The sequence below is a fragment of the Crinia signifera genome, chromosome 8 (genome assembly GCF_055691185.1).
Source record: "Crinia signifera chromosome 8, ASM5569118v1, whole genome shotgun sequence".
NCBI classification, from domain to species: domain Eukaryota; kingdom Metazoa; phylum Chordata; class Amphibia; order Anura; family Myobatrachidae; genus Crinia; species Crinia signifera.
The window spans coordinates 32,649,850-32,670,574 of NC_139224.1; the positions used below are offsets into that span (position 1 = coordinate 32,649,850).

The 20,725-nt window shown below is 44.5% G+C and overlaps 1 protein-coding gene across 1 annotated transcript in view; it reads left to right on the plus strand.

Annotated features, from left to right (window-relative positions):
* The first annotated feature begins 480 nt into the window (after nucleotides 1-480).
* LOC146025909 (uncharacterized) overlaps nucleotides 481-20,725 on the plus strand; it is a 36,237-nt gene continuing 15,992 nt past the window's right edge. The window contains exon 1 of the mRNA XM_083156088.1: nucleotides 481-755. Within this exon, the coding sequence (XP_083012214.1) occupies nucleotides 567-755 (189 nt within the window). The 5' untranslated portion in view covers nucleotides 481-566. The remainder of the gene's footprint in view (nucleotides 756-20,725) is intronic.

The window sequence follows — 20,725 nt, forward strand, 5'->3', positions numbered from 1 at the left end:
ATAGCAGTCGACATGGATCGTAAAGCATGAAGGAAAAGATTGTGAAAAACTCAAGTCAACCTCATGTGTCAAACAACGGCATGTCGACTTTGTCAAAGACGACCTAGTGCATATCAACCTTTTGATCTATTGCTTATCGACCAATAGCGGTAGACGTATGGACTGTAGACCTAATAACCAGAACAAATTATTGGCAATTTGGGGTCACTTTCTGTGGAATGGCCCTCGAGGTTTATTTTTCTTTTTACATGTACATGTGTCTTGTTCTATAATAGCCACTGTAAAATGACCATACACTACTGTGAGAAGTCGCAACAGTGTATGGCCAACCAATCCCCCACGAGCTGCTCTGGACCTTCCCAGGCAGCAGAGTGTGTGTGTGCTGTGCATGCGGCGCTGTGTTATGTGTATATGTGTGCGTGTACACGGCGCTGTACCTGCTTCAGGTAAACGGCTCCGATAGCTGCAGCTCTTTCCCTGACCAATCATCGCTTCCGGCTAGCGCGCCGCAGCCAATCAGGACTTCTCATTATGTCGCTCCGTACGGAACTGCATTGCCGGGCAAGATGGCGCCGCGGCGACAGCAGCAACAGTTCTGTTCTGCCGTATTCGGCCTCTGGGGAATCGCGGTTGGACAGGCCAGCAGCCTGGGGCTCGATTTGTGGTCTGTGACCGGCGAGCACCGTGCTCGGAGCCTCCTCCAGAGCGCAGGGAACCCCGGGGAACAGGCAAATGGAGACGGAGCCATGCAACAGGTCTGTGACCCGGTCTGCCGCCCTGCCCCTGTATATGACTGTGTCAGGTTGATAAATTGCACGCAATATTGGGCAGCATGCTGGGACCTATAGTCCCACACAGATGTGCAGCGAGTTGTTTCCGGACTGTCTCCTGTAGTGCACTACCTCCCTATACATATGTACATACATCCATACATCTGTTCCAGTCTCTGTTCTACTGATGTTCCATATTAGTGCACAGTAAGCTACAAGCAATAAGTGGTGCATAATGTTACACGTGTGTAATTGTGACCAGCTCTGTGACAGCGTGGGGTTCACAAGATGTAAACCGGTGAAAAGAAGAAGCGATCTAGTAACGGCATACTGGTGGGAATAGCCCCCTATAAGAACTAAATTGTGATGGTGCAGGTTCCTATAATGTGATGTCCGCCCCCCGTCCCCAAAGGATCGCAGGTCATCGGTGTCCACCAAAAGTATTGGCAGTTTTCATGATTCCACAACCCAGCAATTGTCCCTAGTACCGCTGTCAGATTGTAAAGCTGGGTCAGACCCTTTCGCACTGAACTAGGGTTGCCTATCCTCCCGGGATGGCCGGAAACATCACAAAAATTGGGCCCAGAAAGAGGGGCAACTCTACTGGAAAGCCACCCAGGGGTGTCCGCGAGTCAAATGACGCATATCGCGGCGTTTTAGCCCACGCCCACTGCAGTGTGATGCCTTAAAAACAGCATTGCATGTCAGGGGCATGGGTAAAATGTCGCAATCGCTCTGGCCACACCCCCACATAAGTAGCCACTCATGTGGCTCCACCCCTTTTTACTACCAGCAGTGTTCCCCCCCCCCCCCCCAGTGGCGTAACAATAGCCCGCGGTGGCGGGGAGGTACTGTATAGGTGTGGGCTGCGGGGCTATTGTAATGCCACTGCCGGCACCTCACCTGGGGTCGGAGCCCGGGACCTGCAGAAGATTTTTTCGGTACTGGTGTAATAGCACGGCGCCCGGCTACGCTACGTCTTCAGCGTAGCCCAACGGCTGCGCTGTTAGTGTAGTGACTCCGCGGCAGCCCGGCTCTGTCCCCGGCGTCCATGGCTCTATCCCCAGCGTCCATGGGAAGCCTAGTGAGCGCCTCTCGCACACTGACAGTGCACATGCGAAGACTCCCCCCCCCCCCCCATCAGACCTGTGCGAGCAGGTCTGTGTGCAAAAAAGTCCCTTTCTCCGCTAAGCACCTGGACTGTGCGCTTCTGTTTTTATTTTTTGCTGTATTTTACTCCATATCTGGTTAAACAACTAACTTCCCCTATGTAATGATATCTCATCTCATTTGCTTTGTCACCTGATTCACTGATTTTATTCAGAATATTTGCCTGGGTTGTGCAATAAACAGGTGTTCAGGGCTCACACACAGTGCTTTTTGGTCTTTCGATCATCACATCGCACGGCACACAAATGTGCTGCATATACAGTACTTTATGGACGAGATCGCATCAAGTAGAAAACGTACGCTACTTTAGCACATTGCATGCGTTGTGAACTAGATGCGATGAGATCCAAAACGCACGGTGCTCATTGTGTGGCCACCGTGACTTAATTCCTATAGCTATTGCCTTATAGTACTAAACATATGAAAGCAGCATCTTCATGTTTCTTGTTTTCACCAAGTGCATTTTTACCTTTTTCGAGTAATCCATCGTTGTCTTCCTAGCACGGCCTATACAAATTGAGTTTTGTGAATTAATTAGGAACGATTTGCATAATACGCTTGTTGAGTACCTAAAGTCGTGATACTCTGAGCGCCTTCTCATTTTAAAAAGGACATTCAATTAATTGTACGTGGCCGTAAGAAACTCCGCTCCGGTGTAATAATGTGCAAGCCTGTGACTGCAAAAAGAACTTAACAATCGAGCGACACAAATGTGTTAACTTTCTGCACCTCACAAACTTTCTTAATTGGACTTCTGTGGAGGAATAACAGATAATCTGTATGGCCTTCTGGATAATGGCTTCAGAAATAAACTCCCACTCCTAGGTCATTTACACTTGTGAGGTGGTTGATCCTTACAGAATGGACAATTATTAATGCGGTACTGTAGGAGTCCACCTTGTGGGGAGAGGTCACATTTGGGAGGGACGTTTTCTCACAACAATTAGCTCTTTAGTTAGATGATCTAGAAATGAAAGACGAGCCACATGTACAGCAAGCATATACTTGCATTAAAGGATGGCGCTATGCTATTTTTACTGCGGTCGAACTTCTGCTGATGAAATGTTTGTCGAAATTCTGCGCTTTGTGCCTTCTTACCAGATCCAGAGGTGTCTCCTGCTCAGCCCGGCTGCCTGGCATTCATCTCCTCATTGCCGGGACATGCTGCTTTTGCCTGTAGAGAAAGGCACCTGTGATGGTGATATCACATTGGCACCAAATTCATCCTGGCATTCTTTTTAAGGTGGACTCTGAGCGCTATACAGTGTCTGAGTACTAGGTTCCCATTCCTGCTCCAGCGCTGCCTATAACTCTGCTTTGTGTACTGAACCCTGCTTTTCTTGACGACACCTTTGTCTGTACCCTTTGCCCTGGCTTTTCTCAATGTTCTATGATATGCCTGTGCTCCAGGTCTTGGCTTGTCTTGCTGGGGTATTCGGATGGCGGATTGACTGGGTGGAGGTAGACCAGACTATGTTCGACCACTAGAGATCGATGGGGTCTAGTTAGATGCATATACTTGGTCCTGGGCAATTTAGATAGACAGTGACGGCAACCTGGTCGACAGTAGCAAAGTCGACACAGGTTTTTCATCATTTTTTGGTGCCGGTCCACTTGGTTCCTACTTTACTATCCACGCAGACATAGAGTAGGAATATAATAGTGTGCTGAGCGTAGAGCTGCACCGTGCCCGAAGCATGGCAAGCGGGCACTGTGCACATACTGTCCACTGGCACTTCGTTGATGTTTGGCACTGAAGAAAGATGAAAAACGACGACCTTGCTACTGTCGTTCAGGTTCCCGTTAATGCTTACGTTACACCGATCTCCCGTCACTGTCTATCGAAACGCCGATGACCAGGTTTAGGTGTCTAACTTGATGCCATCGACCTCTAGTGGTCGGACATGGTATTGTCTACCTAAACATGGTTGATGCTGTATACCATAACCTCGTGCTGGACTGCTCCTTTGCCCTTGGCCTCAGATTCCCTAACTACACTCTTTGGATGCTGTTTCTATACATAGCAGCTGTTGCACTCCTACACTGTCACCTCTAGATGGCAGCAACTTAGCTGCAATTATGCACTTCTGGCAGCAAATCTGGTAAGGTCATTTAGACTCCATGCCTCTAACCAGTGGAAATCTTGCATTTCTTTCTTACATTAGCAGTTTACTTTATTTTGTAAAACAATTAGATTTTCACAGGATTCATTTGATGAATGAAAAATAAAACAAGACAAAAACAATATAGACAAGAACAAAGATACAATATTTATTAGAAACGTTGGGGGCTATACTTCTAGGATCAAGTCTGCGTCACCACTGCAGTAAGCTTGTAGTGATCAGTCCCAGGATCCAAAGTGCAAGTGCGTGCCGATAAAGTGTCCAAGTGCCAAGGTGCTTTGTATCAGAAAGTGCAGTGGCCTAGATATAGTCCAAATAGCAACTGGGACTGATTACAACAAGCTTACTGCGGTGGTGCCGCAGACTTGATCCTAGAAGTATAGCCCACCGCAGTACTGATAAATGGTGAGATATCCATTGTATACATTGATTACATGTACCCAGGATTGGAGGAAAAACGTTCCTTATAAGTATTGCATCTTTGTTCTTGTCCTTATTGTTTTTGTCTTGTTTTATTTTTCATTCATCAAATAAATCCTGTGAAAATCTGAATTGATGTTTTAAACAACATCATTTAGGTAAGGTGCGCCACACTCAATATATGTACCCCCATTTTTATGTCAGAGTGGGCAGCACCTTCCTAATTTATTGCGCTCTTAATTCCACAACATACTTTGTTCTACAGGATTGTGTGTAGAGTTGCTCAATCACTTTTATAAGCACAGTCTCTGAAACTAGTTTGGGTTTGGTGCATGTCTTTTATAACTGCACAACAGGCATCCTTGATGTGCAGCGAACTGGCCGGTCAAGCAGTTGTCAAAGGCAGTGCGCTGAACCTAGACCTGTTTTCATGGCAGGACATTATCCCTGTACTTCTCAACAAGTTGGCAATGAATTCAGCTGCCCTATACATACTGCATACCTCCCAACTGTCCCTATTTGTTTTCATAGAGTCCCACCCGTATCAGACAGTGTCCCGCTGTGGAGGGGGCAGTTGGTTGTCCTCCCTGCTGCTCTTCTTAGCAGGAGAGAAGGACAGGGTATGGCGAGCAGCTCTCATGGCCACGCCTCCAGCACTGGCGGAAACGGAGGTGTGGCCTCTCGGGAGTGCCGTTAGTCAATGCCTCCTAATTTTGGGCGCACCTGAGTCATGCACATTTGTCTTGCCAGCTAAAACAGAAAAGTTGGGAGGTATGACATACTGTAGATCTGGGGTAGCCAACCCTAGTCCTCGAGAGCTACCAACAGTGCATCTTTTGCAGGTCTTCTCACAGAATCACAAGTGAGCTAATTAGCTCCATCTGTGTATCTTTTAAAATGTGTCAGTGATTAATGAGTGCAGCTGTGCAGCAGCTAGGTTGTCTGGAAAATGTGAACTGTTGGTAGCTCTCGAGGGCTAGGGTTGGCTACCACTGCTGTAGATGAATGAGGAATTACATTTTTGCTGTTTCATTTGCTTGATGTTTTGAAGGGTATTATTGAAATGTTCATAGAACACATGGGGAGCAGTTTGTACTTGGGATATTCCACCCCAAATCCTTCTGTTTTTACACTTGTACAAACATGGCCGTGTTCCTGATGGTGTTAAATCCTCCAGCGTAGAGTGTTTCAATGATGCAGAGTTGAGCACGTTTCACCTTCCGTTTCATGCATGTGTTTTGTAAAATTGCTAAATGATCTAGTACTTTAGATCAATTTTCTTCCAATTTTCACTCAACAAGGTTGCATTTTAGATAGGAACAATATTATATGCATTAGCATTTCAAAGCGTGTACTGTAGATTTTTTATGGTGTTTTGTGTTTTCAGTGTGTAGCTGTTTTTTACACAGTAATGTAATACGAAGTTCACACAGCAGTGTGGATGTGTCTGGCTGAGCATAGTTATGTACAAAGTGTATGCATATAATATAATGTGTACGTTTGTGATGTTAGAAACTAAATAATTTTGTTTTAAGATTTTTTTTTTTGAATAGTAAAAAAAATAATATATATATATATATATATATATATATATATATATATATATATATAAATGGACAAAAAAAGCAGGCACTCCAGGGACTTGGTTAAATGCAAAAAATACTGTATTAGGCAAACATGCCAAAAGGGCCAACGTTTCGGGGCAACAACGCCCCTTTGTCAAGGCAATACAAGTAGTGAAAAACGGCAAACAAGGTTGTTTGCCGTTTTTCACTACTTGTATTGCCTTGACAAAGGGGCGTTGTTGCCCCGAAACGTTGGCCCTTTTGGCATGTTTGCCTAATACAGTATTTTTTGCATTTAACCAAGTCCCTGGAGTGCCTGCTTTTTTTGTCCATTTGTCCATTGTTTAGCACGGCACCAGGGCAGTTGCCACAGCAAGGAGAGTGCCAGTCCGCAGACCCGCATTATATATATATATATATATATATATATATATATATATATATATATATATATATATATATATATATATATATATATATATATATATATATATATATATATCTTAAAAACTCATACATATTTTTTTGTAAGTTTGTTTTTTATTATTTGCTAAGTACATTATAATTCATTGCATAGTGATATAATGTGTTCATATTGCTACATTGTCCCTTTCCCCTTCTTCTATGACCGTGGTTCCCAAACTGTGTGCCTAGGCACCCTGGGGTGCCTTTGGTTGGTGGACCAAGATCAATTCATATTACTTATGGTCAACGTACCAGGCAAAACCAGTGCTTGTGGCTGCAAGCATAATATATGTGGACAAACAGAAGCAAATCCTGTCCCTCACCAGATAACTGTGACATATAAACACAATGCACTCGATGAGAATAGTGTTCACTCTCGGAGTGACAGCGGGCCGGGGGGCGGACCGGGCACGCCGACGTCACAGCTGGGGGCGTGTCCGGGCACCAACGTCTTGCAAGGGGCGTGCCCGGGCTGCAGCAGCCATGAAAGGGGAGTGCTCGGGCCACCGCCACTATGAAAGGGGCGTGCCCAGGCCGCCGACGCCGCCATGAAAGGGGCGCACCCGGGCCGTCGCCGCCCCCATGAAAGGGGCGCACCCGGGCCGTCGCCGCCCCCATGAAAGGGGCGCGCCCGGGCCATCGCCGCCCCCATGAAAGGGGCGCGCCCGGGCCGCCGCCGCCCCCATGAAAGGGGCGCGCCCGGGCCGCCGCCGCCCCCATGAAAGGGGCGCGCCCGGGCCGCCGCCGCCCCCATGAAAGGGGTGCGCCCGGGCCGCAGCCCCCATGAAAGGGGGCATGCCCGGGCCGCCGCCCCCTCCAAAGCCACTGTGCTGACGGAGAAGCGCCGGGCATCGCCGTCTGTTTTAGGCTGTTTTAGCGGGGCGCTGCGAGAGGGGCAGGGAGCATTTTGCCCTTAAAAAAATCGGGCAGGGCGCAGTGCCCCGCTAAAACAGCCTAGCGGGAACACTAAAGAAGCATTTGGCCTAGGGGTGCCTTGAAAATATTTTGATGCTCTAAGGTGCCGTGAATCAAAAAAGTTTGGGAACCACTGTTCTATGGTAAACCTACAAACCCTAGTTCTCTGGTGGCATTTTAAAAATGTTATAAACACCAGTGTGGATGTTGAGAAAAAAAGTTTTGAGTGGGCTTACTAGTGATATGTTTTGAGTGGTGCATGTGGTGAATTCTACTTACTATATTGATCTGACTGAAAAAAAAAAATGTAATTTAATTTTTTTTTTTTCCCTTTGCATTTTGCAATCATGAGAGGAGTGGAGTATGTCACCAATGAAATGTCGATTTTTTTAAAGGAAAAAAAAACAACAACGCAAAATTGGTTAATACTCAATGTAACATAGGCAAGTTCTTAAAAGCTACCTACAAGTATGTTTGATGTCTCTGCATCACCGTAATTTACATAAATGTATCACTTAGAATATTCTAATCCCTTGTCACCCAGCTCTCCAGTGTAGAACAGCTCAGTAATAAATTGATATGATTGTCTATGTGCACTGTTGGAAATGATTGAGTACACTTATCTCGCACCAAACCTTGAGGGCTACATTTTAAGAGTAATGATCAAAGATATCGCCTAGTAGTATATTTAGTTAATTATGTCCCCTAAAAGGGTATTCAGTAGTGAGGTGTACACAGCCTGTAAATACAAAGGAATAAAGTTTGTAAATCTCTCTCTAAAAAAAAGAAGGGGGTGGGGGGGAATGTTTTCAATTAATTACAATAAAGTCCATGGGTGACATTCTATGGGATGAGATTTGTGTTTTTTGGCGTTAATTAGTAAACAAATGGCGACATCGCATTTTTCCTTCAAATCGCCTATTTAATAGGATGCGCAAAGGGTCTGAAATCGCATATTATGTGCGTTAAAGCATGCGGACCAAAAGTGCGTGATAAATTCGCATTTATATCGCATCCAGATGTTTTCGTACAGAAAAGAATACAAATCGCTTATTTTAATGCAATGCGTTTTCGCAAATCGCACTTTTTAGGTGTATAATAATCGCACTTATTTCAGACCAGGTTCTGTTTGGCGATTTGGCCCAGAACTCACTTTGGTCAAGTGCACACATGGTTAATTTCAGCACAGGTGCCCTCATTTTCACTCAGAAACACCCCTACATAAACCCCAACATCATTAAGGACACCTGTGAGGGTTTGAGACATGGAGATTTTGCAGAGTGGTTTGGAGTTGCTTATTTGTGATGTGGCCCATTTGGAGGAGCTGCGCAGGAGGGAGGAAGTTGCGTGCCAGATCCAGGTAGCCCCCCGACTACTGCGTACCCCACGTATGTATCGTGCTTGGCTGTACCTGCACTCCCTCTCGGATCAACAGGTTGTGGGGAAGTTTAGGCTGAACCGCATTAACCTGTTGGACTTATATGAGCAGGTGAGAGATGATTTGGACCCTTTTGGGGGAGGCAACTATGCAGTGTCTGGGCTGCACAAATTAATGTGTGCCCTCTACTATTTGGCCACAGGCTCCACTCAGTCTGTGACCTCATGGTCCTTGGGGGTATCACAGGCCACTTTCTCTAAGCATTTTACTTAAGTGTTACTTGCTTTAAAGAAGTTGTGGCGCACATACATCAGATTCCCCAGTTCTGAGTTGGAGTGGCCAGGCAGGACCTCAGGGGGTATGATGCGCTTCAACTTCACCTCATAGGACGTGTAGCAGACAGTGGTGGGGCTTGCCTTCGCCAGTCTTGGTGGCCTCCTCCAACTCCATGGCCCTTTTACTTTTCAGCTGCCTTTTGATGTCATTGAATCTCTTCTTGACATTTCTGACCAGGCGCTTGTGCTGACTTACAGCGTTCATCGCCTGGGTGATGTCCTTCCACATAGCCCTTTTGCGCTGTGCAGTGGTTTTGTGGTGAGTTTTGCCAAGTAACCGGTCAAACACAGGCATGATAGCCCGGACAAGCGCAGCATTTTCCTCGTAGGAAAATCTGACCTTTCGGCCACTTTTTGTGCGGCCAGCTTCTACCTCCTCATTTTCTACTCCAGCCATGTACCCCTCCTCCTCCATGCCAGTGTCTTCCTCCTCCACACCTCCATCTTCCTCCACCTCTGACATGTGGCCCTCCTGCAGCTGCTGTGGGGTATGGTCAAGGTCTTGGCTATAGGATGGGGATGCCAGCGGATCCTCCACCTCCTCCTGCTGGGGCTGGACGCCCAGGGCCTGGTCTGGGGCTGGCCTTGCTGTGGCCATGCTGCCTGCCACACTGCTGGCTCTCCCACTTGGCTGGCTGCTGCCACTGGTCCCTCTGCCACTCCTCACTCTGCCACTGCTTCCTCTGCCACTCCTCACTCTGCCACTGCTCCCTCTGCCACTCCTCACTCTGCCACCAACACCTCTTCCTCTACTCACACTGCCACTGCTCCTCTCCATGCTCCTTACTTCCTATCAAAGAGTGAAATGGCGCCAGTGCCCCTTTATATAGTGGGTGTGATGCATAATAGAGGGGACAGAGGTGGGCCAATAGGTTGGGGGGTTCTTAGTCATGCGGAGACAGTTTTGTAAATCGCTCTCCGGTTGGTCCAAAACTCGCACATGACCGGCGGAAGAAATCGCACTTTTTTGTGACTTAAATTCGCACCACTTCGCACTTTTCAGCCTCCAAAGCGCATCCCATTAAATATGCGAATTATTACAAAAAAATGCGATTTTAAAAAGGGCGAATAGCGGCGATGTGGTGCGATATAAAAACATGCACATTTATCTCAATCCATAGAATGTCACCCCTAATGTTTTGGAAGCCACAGACCATGGGGTAGATGTATGAAGCAGTGATAAGGGAGGAGAAGTGTGCAATGACACCCGTCAGCTGCTCTGTATAATTGTATATTATGCTAATTATAGATGTTACTTCTTTGCTGATTGGTTGCCATGGGCCACTTCTACTCCTGTGTCACAGCAGCAACAATAAAAGGGCCATACACACTGGGCGACTTTGATGTGAATGCCGCTCAGTTTTCTCATTTGAGCGGCTTTTCAGCATGAAAACCGCACAGTGTGTATGGCCCAGCGTTGAGTGGTGATGCGTGCTCCCACATCGTGGCCGGGAAAGCCGTTCATCTGCTGGTATTACCAGCAGATAAGCAGCTTTGTAGGCTGCTTTCCATAGCGCTGCGCTTTGGAAAGCCGTCCTCCCCCTGCTGACAGCGCAAGGGCTTTCCCCTCAGTGATTATAGCGATCATCGCTGTCCATACACATGGACTTAACTGTGTACGTCTATGGGGAGTAAATGTATGAAGCTTGGAGAAGTGGCATCTATCCCCCATAAAGATCATTATATGGAAGGTGATAATACGCTGGGGGGCACAGCACTAAAAAACTCTGATCATGTGCGGAATCTTGGTGTTGTCCTGGATAGTGGCCTGATCAGGTGTCAGCCACAATCAAATCCTCATTCTATCATCGAAGGAATTTAGCCAGAATCAAGCACTTATTCCCTCAGAAGACCTGCCTAAAGTCATACATGTATTTATATCATCACGCCTAGACTACTGCAATGCTCTCTACCTGGGTCTCCCATCAAAATAATCGCACCACTTGCAGCTGGTACAAAATGCAGCCCCCAAACTATTACTAACCAGCCTCGCTCCTGCCACATAACTCCCATTCTCTGCGCCCTTCACTGGCTACCTGTAAAATGGTGAATCGTCAAAATTGGATTACTTACTTTCAAGGCCCTACATGACCAGGGCCCAAGGTACCTGCAGCAGCTGCTGATCCCTTACTGCCCTACTTGATTGCTTCGATCCGTTGAAGAAGGACTACTAACAGTACCCAGAATCCCCCTGAATTCATCTGGGGGTCGAGCTTTCAACTTTGTTGCTCCGACTGTATGGAACTCTCTTACTCGCACAGTGCGAGAAGCCTCCACTGTAGAATCCTTTAAAAATAGACTAAAGACGTACCTATTTACTCAAGCATTTCACTGACATCTACTGTTAAGCTTGTTGTGTATTTTGAGCTGTAAAGACAATGGTAAAGCACTTTGAGTCCTATTGGGAGAAAAGTGCTATATAAATATCATTATTGTTATTATTATTATGCTCCAGCCAATCAGCTCCAATATGTAAATTGTCAGTTAACAGCGGATTTGCCTGAGCATTATTACCTTGCACAGGAGGAGTTAGATTTAAGCTTAGATAAGTGGTTTTTATCCCCATAAAGAACCTTGGGGTAGATGTAAGAAGCAGTGATAAAGTGCTTGGTACTTTATCACTGGCCAGTCAGCAGTCAGGAGCTGATTGGCTGGTAATAAAGTACCAGGCGCTTTATCCCTTTTCCTCCCTTATCACTGCTTCATACATCTACCCCAAGGTTCTTTATGTTGATATAAACCACTTCTCCAAGCTTCATAAGCTTCACCCCTGGATCACGATACACCCCAGTCCATCAGTAGGCCCATGTATAGTTTAAGTAGTAGGGATTGCAGCCATTGTTTGTTGGGTGGAAGTGCGGTTAGTTTCTGTTGGCTGCTAAAATAGGACGAACAACAGCATCCTGCTGGAATACTTTTAGACTGTGTTACGCTGAACCTTTCCTGGCTGTGATGAACTGCTATTTGAGCTGATGGATGTGAATTGCTGTTCATTCCAAATACATAGAAAATGAATTTGAGCAAGAGAAAATGGAACTTGAAATGTACTAGAGAGCGAGCGAGAGCTACTTAAGCCTCCATTTCAGGCAGGAGATGCAGAAATTGTACAAGATTGTGAGTGGGTAGTCTTATTTAAGCTGAACAAAGGGATTTAAATGCATAGGAAGTATACAAATCAAAGTCAGCCCTGGCAGTAGTTTAGCAGTAATCTTTGTTGTTCAGTTTATTTCTCGCTGTGTATTGTGGTCTGTACAACATGCCGGCAGGAGCATTAAAGAAGTTGTGTAAAAAATATCATTGCAGCCATATCATGGAATATTGCGGTCACTTTGGTCACAGATGACATCATGATCACCTCTGCTTTTGCCAACCTCTAATTACATCTACAGCCCAATGAACACTTTTTATACAGTGTGGAAGTCGAGTTGCATATACACCACAATAGAGTAGCCGCCATTTTGTTTTGCAGAGTTACGTAAATAGAGTATAGGGTATAGGAACCAGGTGGAATAATTATGCGATCCATGTGACTTCTATGATGAAGCCTGTGGACAAAGATACAGCTGTGCATTCTACTGTACCAAAGGAGTAGCAAAATCTGACCTCCTGGCCAATGGAGAACTTTACTGTCCCCTTTTGTTCGGAAACTATATAATGATGAACCCAGCATAAAATCTCCCCTTCTACGATTTTCAATCTTGGACTGGACTCTGGATAGAATACAGGATACTCGGATCCGAGTTGCGCCCGCGTGTTGAGAGACGGTAACTGTTCATTGCCTTGCATTTGTATTTGTACTGTGGCTGATTGTATTTATATCAGTTTTTCCCCTTTTCAATTTATATTGTTTGTATTGTAAGGTGATTTTGTATAATCTGTTTCTAGGGACTAAAATATACGGTTATGGACTTTGTACCCTCTTTCCGGGAATTTATACCATCTCGTGTATTATTCGCAATAAGCAGAAAGGTTTAAAGTAATTTATGCCTGGTGTTTTTACTTATAACTAAGTACTGCGAAACGATACTTCTATCAGGGTATCGTTATAAGGTGTGTGCAACACAAATAAGGGTTGCTACGTGGCGCTACACTTTAGTTCATCCGTAGTTAGGAATAAAAGGTTGTAAGTTTACCGACACAGTACGTAAACTGCGCACTTTGCTTATTATCCATCTGTTTGATATTAATTAACATTAACAACAGTTTTTTTTGTAATATCCACACCATTTTTATATTGGTGTCTGTCATGTTATGCTATGTTGGCCTAGGTATCTAGAAACTGCTGATATCACTGAGGCTTGAGGACCAAAACCATACCTGTCAACTCTCCCAGAAGGTTTGGAAAAAGTCACGAATTTGAGGGCTTGTCTCCGCCTCCCAACAGAAGTTTTCCGACAGTCAGATAGCCCACGGATCGGCGAAAAGTCTGCATTTTCGCCAGTTCAGATTCGGCAGCCACATTGGGGTATATTCAATGCGGCTGGCAAGGTTTTTTTATGGCGAGGGTGACTTGTTTTCAGTGGGGGATCGACGTAAACAAGCCATCCTTGCCATACATGTTGTACATCACACCGTATAGTGAGAGCGGATTGTTGTTAATGTGTGTAAAGTTTAAAAATGTAAAAATAAATGTTCTTGATGTACATAGGATTATACTGCTGTTATACAGCTTTCCTATGTTTATACACTCCTTGCATATAAAAACTTAAAAAAAATAAGTTTCTGTTCCAGGTATAGGATAGGAATGTCAACACACGTGTGTTTTTATACATGCCTACCATTTGCTGAATGGTCAGGAGACTCCTGAAAATCGGATTGCCCTCCCAACCACCCGGACCCCTGCACCGACTTAGGCCGTCCATTTGCAGAGCAAAAGCTCATGGACCAATAAGGACCTAATGATGCAACTTGAGCCTTTGTAGTGCTTGTGTTATTGTAGCCCTGCTCCTGCTGTACAATGCTTGTTTTACAGCCCAATGGCGCGTTCCACCACATGTTCCCGCTGGACATGCCCCTGCCATGACATAAGCTGTCTCTGGATGTCATGACTCGAATGTTTATTGTCTGATCACAATAACTAAAACGGCGCACTAAATATACCATTTTACACAGTATTTATCCATTGATGATTTTGGACAGGAAAATAGAGCAAAATTAGGAGACTGTACACAGATGGGGTGGAGGAGGAGCATAAGATCATTTCTCCTCCATCTTGTATTGAATGAAAACAAATGAAATCATTTAGAGCGGTTTATTGTCTATTTTGTAAAATGGTAGGCCTTGTTGTATGGGCTACCGTATACTTCTGCTGGTGTTTTTTGTTTTTTTACATAAGCGCTTTATATTCTATAATTACAGTACACCACCAAGGTTCATTATATGCCTGTGTTTGGCCTCTCAGGAAAAGCCACCCGATCACATACTAGCCCAGTAGCTAGTGTAGCCCAGTGGTAACAAGATTTCATTATCCTTTAATATAAAGCCAGATGCATGTATTTTATCTTGCACAATTGAAATTCTAATTTTCTCTCATTATTCTGCAAGTGTAAATAGTAGTTATTATATCATTTATGTAGACAGCTAGAGTAAGAGGAAAAAAATATATGCAAGAGTTCAAGAATAACAAATACATATGCTCAATTGCTAATGCGCAAGGTATAATTTTGTCATTATAGATTTTATTTGAATAGCATATACATGTGGTAATCCTTTCCTGCTTTTGTAATAAGATGTAATTTACGAGATGACGTCTTAAAGAAAATAAGAAGGAAAGCTAATTTTTGTTTTACTAGGGTAAAAGAAATACATTCCTACGCTATTTACAGCTCTGACTACTTGTGCGATGAGGGGACATTCTGTTACTCTCATGTTTGTATACATCTTTATCTGTCCTTTGTCTTGTGTTCCCTGCAGAAATGTGACTCAAACAAGCAGCAGACATTTATATCTGCCAACAGTCCTGCTGTGCCCTCAGGGGGTTAACACTCTGGGGTGTATTCAATGCGGCCGGCGAGGGGGTTAAACGGCGGGAATCGCCGAAAACAAGTGATCCTCGCCTATTCAATGTTCCAGGGGAATCCTCACTGTCGGAGAACGGCGAGGATTCCCCCAAACAGCGAGACTCGCGGCTAATGCAGGGAGCCCATGGCATTTAGCCACCAGTCTCGCTGTTTCCAAAAACGGAGCGAGGGGGAAACAGTTGAATACTGACCCTGCTTGCTGTCACAGCTTGCCCCCAGCATTGAATATGGCTATCTGTTTAAGACCTGGGCCACACATAGCGTGTTTCCTTTGACTGGAATTCGTTGTTGCGCAAGGAGCCTGGATCCTAAGTGGCCATCCACTCCTACAGCCGCCGAGTCCTACCACAGCATGCTAGGACCGGGTGGCGGGACGGACAGATTTCAGGAAGAACACATACATTACAATGTATGTGGTCACACAGTGAGTGCAGCAGTGGCCTGTTTTGCAGGAGCCGGCTACAACACCACATAGCCTCCTTGCAGCCACGTGCGGGTCCCACTGAATAGGACCTGCTTGGCTGTGATATGTGGGCCCAGCCTGATTATTCTGTCTGACCCATGCAAGTCTCTTACTTTTGCCCTAGTATCGTGTCCTGAATTATATATGGGTAAATCTGTAACCCTAGCCCATTACAGGGTTTCAAAGCGTGTTTGCTAGTTATTTTAGAATGTGTAATCTCCTCTTCATTTTATGAAAATTATTTGAGATATACAGTAGGAGCAAGTTTCATCTTTGCTCCTTTGGGCGGGGCTAGCCATGGCTAGCCATGGCTAATCTATTGTTCTCAACTGCAATACAATACGTATTGCAGCTGAGAACAATAGAATAGCCATGGCTAGCCATGGCTAGCCATGGCCAAAGGAGCAAAGATGAAACTTGCTCCTACTGTATATGAAGCTGTAAAGACATAACTTAGCAACCAATCAGCTCCTGCTGTTTTTCAAGCCTTAAGCAGCCCATACACGGTCCGTTTAACGGATCCGTTTGGGACTTAATAAGCACACATCGGATCCCTAGTGCATGCAGTGTGCATGCACTGCGATGCGATGCGATCCGATCCGATGTGTACCTAGTACAAAAAGTATGTGCAGCACATACTTTTTGTACCGTACTATGTGATGTGCGGGAGCGCGCATCGCATAGTACAGAACGGAGCCATACACAACGGACCGTGTATGGGTTCCTTTAAATCGACTGGATCGGACTGGTTGGTATATTGTTGCTCTATAAGGTTTGATACATCACTACCCTAAATCTTCTGTGGTGACATGGAATGGATGTCAGGACACAATAGATAGCTAAGCTTGCTAGGGCATTCCGTGACTAAACTGTGTTGACATTTGCATTGTGGTATGCATATATTGAAGAAATTTATGTCCATTGTACCATTCATAAGACATAGCTGCACACCCACACTGCTATTGTACTATAAACATGCTTTTTGGTTGTGTTCTGTTAATTCAGGCAGCACCCGCCTTATGGAATGCCCTTCCATGCACAAAGACTCTCCTCTAGCTTCCAAACTTTCAAGCGTTCCCTGAAAACTCACCTCTTCAGGCAAGTTTATCATATTACAGAACCCCCATAGAATCTCCAGTAGCATTCATCCCATCAGGACTGTCTTGTAATCTGGTGGGACTGCCATGCTATGGAAACCTATCCTTATGTATCCCTCTTATTATCCCTATAGATTGTAAGCTTGCAAGCAGGACCCTCCTACCTCTGTCGGTATGTGGTCAAGCATGGATGCAATGGACTTTTAGTGCAACAGTCAGGAGCTGATTGGCCGGTGGTAAAGTACCAGGCACTTCATCACTTCTCTTCCCTTATCACTGATTCATACATCTACCCCGTAGCGGCTAATGATTCGTTTATCCTTCATGAAAACAAGTGGTACTGTATATGGATATCATACACATTTGTTCTAATAAATCTTTGCTGCAGTTGCACCATACAGCCCCTCTCTGCACACCAGGTCCTGCAAGACTCTACTAATGTCAGGCACCTTTTTTGGTATTTTTTGACACACAAAATGCATTTTGAAGGTGCCCACACCGGACTTCAGGCTACGCGCTGCCCCGATCCCTGACTCAGCAGACACATCAATCAGCTCATCTGATCAGCCGCCCTTAATAGCTAGCCAAGGTGACATTATCCTAAAAATGGCAGTTAGTGGCCTGTGTCCCTTCAGCCATAGAAGGGTGCAGAAATACTTACAATCTGTAGGTGTTTAGCCCAAACTGAAAACATTTGAAAGATTTGCGAATACACAGCGGGTGTAACAGAAGCAGCTTGGAGCAGCACAGATAGAAAGGACACAACAAAACTCACAACGCACAACATATGCCATCTCATAGCAGCTATTTTTCCACCACACACATCGTCTGATAAATTAACCTTTTTCATATTTTATAGTCGGTCATCTGAAAGTGATTTGATGAAAACCCCTCCTTTAGAAACGACAGACGGTAATTCTAGGACAATCGGTTAGATTTATAAGGCCAACAAACATTTTTTATATTTTTTATGTTGATCTTCTAAAGTGTTTATTTTCTGACTCTGATAAGCGATCTATAGAATGTTTGTCATTTAGACAGATGCGACTACATTGAAAGAAATGAGCACGCAATAGTCCCTTTTCCTGGGATGTGACATTTTTCTTTAGCCCTTTTACATTGAAGTATTTTCACTAGATTCTGCCTGTTCAAAGGAATCGGGAGCATTGAATGACACCAGAGACAGTCACTCCTTACAATTCTTGTTACCTGACCTCAACAAAGCCTGGCTTTTATTCTTCATGTGTAAAGATCCTTTTCCCCTCAAACCTCTTTCCTCTTCAATGACGAGACGCCTGCTGGTTATGTACGTTTAATTGTGCGCAGTAAAGGTTAAAAGAAAAGGAGCCCATTCAAATACTGTTTTATGTTGGGGTTGTGGAATTTTTTTTTTTCTTTACCTTTTGCCAAAGTGTATCCCAGAGTCCTAATATACGTCTCTTCTCTTTCTCTGTATCAATGCCGCATTACACAGTCAAAAGCATATTGATCTTCTAATCAATGAAAATTATCCTATTCCTTTTGAGAGGATATGTTTGCTTTCATAGGATAGGTCCCTTTGGATGTCCTCTCCTGTCGATTTTTACACCAGAACAGAGCCGAATACAGATTTCTTTCTGTGTCGGGATAAGGGAAGCGTCCTCGGCTTCCCGTTGTTTAGAGGTTCAGAAATCCAACACTTTCCATCCTAATTTCCGAAGTCTTTTGTCATGTGTCTGTATGGCCTCATCGTTCAAACATTTTAGATAAAGCAAACCTTCAAAAACTCTTCCCATGCACGTCCGGTTCATTGTTGAATAATGAATTTCTTCAGCCTCATCCAAAATGCCTAACAACTCTTTTTTGTTGGTTTTTACAGTAATTGTGAACAATATATTTTATAGCAAATTCTGCATCATTATAGATTTTATTTCCTTAATATAACCATGATGATCCACAGTGATCTCCTTATAATATGGATGTTTCCAAAGGATGATTATGGAAATACTGATGTAGTGAGCTGCTGTTTTCCGGTCAAGGATCTGATTTTGCTTGGCTGTAGACCAGGGGTGGCCAATCCTGTCCTCAAGATCTACCAACAGTTCATGTTTATCAGGCCACCTGTGGATCTATAGTAGGAATGCATGCAGTATGTTTGGAAACAGTTATGATGCCCATACACCTATGCAATCTAATGCATTTGTGATGTCCCATCACATCTGATCGCATCTTATGGCATTCAAGTGCTTTTTTCCAGCATCCAATGTCGCATGCCATCTGCGATGCTGGCAGGCAGCAGTGTAGCACAATTCTGTGCAGGAGGGCTGGCAAGCGGCGGGGGGTTAGCGACGGCTGTGGCAGAATTTCTAAGAACATTTTAAAACACTGGGCGTGGGCCCTCTGATTGGCTGAAAGAGCTCTCTCAGCTAATCAGAGGGCCGTCCAGAAGGTATCTAGTGTTCATTCTAGCACCCGCCATATTTGAAAACCCATGCAGTTCCTGTTCCCTGCCTGGGGTGTCGCTGTCTGTTGTGGTATTTCTAGCACAAGTTTGGTTTGCCTATCAGTGCTGATCTACAGACCACACTGTCCTAGAAGCACTACAGCAGACAGCAACACCCCAGGCAGGGAAGAGGAACTGCATGGGTTTTCAAATATGGCGGGTGCTAGAATGAACACTAGTATCTGTGTTGATATCGCCGTTGACCCATGATTAGGCCAGAAATTGCTGTGCCGATATCCGCATAATGTTTACCTGGCCTTAGGCTGCTGGCTTTATTGCTGTGGCTGTTAGGTTATACTTTTTTTTAATAGAAGATGCGTATGCAAATATGCTGTAACATTGCCAATGTTGTTAGCGGTTTAGCAGCGTTCCTGGTCTGCTACTGCTTTACATATGGCAGAAATATTATTAATATGTAACACACCTTGGAACATAATTTTCACTAATATGGTTTTAATTCCGCTAGAGGAAGCAAGTCTGCTGTGAACTGTGATCTTCATTTTCCTGTGCTGGTTTCACTGCATTAGACGTCTGTGGGGGCAGAGTCTGATGCTGAGGGAAAGTTGTTTATGATGTACAGGTGCACGATTTATATTCCAGGCAGTATAGAGCTCCGCAGCCATATGTCTTGGAAACGGGCACGTACCCCTAAGGATATTAAGCCTGAGCATGAAATATAACACGTTACACGTTTGCACACATGCTAGTGCATGACATATTATTATAGCTGTAATTCATGGCGATAATGTGGGAACTTCGCTTACTAATTTATTTATTTACAGTTTCTTATATAGCGCAGCAAAACTGGGTAACAACAGACAGGCTTGGAGGTAGGAGAGCCCTGCTGCAAGCTTACAATCTATAGGGATTTGGATATACATACTGTACACCTATATACCTTTATTGCTGCATGTATAACTCACAGTTTAATATGAACAATAGCAACTGAATGACTCTTTAACAGTAAAAAAAAAAAAAGTCAAGTTATTAGTAATAATGTGTGTGTGTGTGTTTGCATTTTAGTATGTTGTTTTTGTCTGATTTTGGACAAGATGTACTAAGCATTGAAAAGTAATAAAATGGAGATTAATAAAATGGAGAATATGAGCTTATTGGCTGGTGGTTTATCACTCTCCATTATATCACTTTCCAAGCTTAGTACATCTGGCCCCTGGTGTTTGGTTTTCTGTGAGCCACCCGTTATCTCTTCCTAAAATGTAATCTTAAATCTGAATCATGGGCAACACGGATGGTGTAATGGTTAGCATTACTGCGTCATAGCACTGAGGTCATGGGTTCGATTCCCACCATGGCTCTAACTGTGCGGAGTTTGTATATTCTCCCCGTGCTTGCGTGGGTTTCCTCCGGGTACTCCGGGTTTCCTCCCACGTTCCAAAAATATACTGGTAGGTTAATTGGCTCCCACTAAAATTACCCATAGAATGTCTCTCTGTGTGTGTGTATACATGTGGTAGGGAATATAGATTGTAAGCTCCACTGGGGCAGGGCCTGATGTGAATGT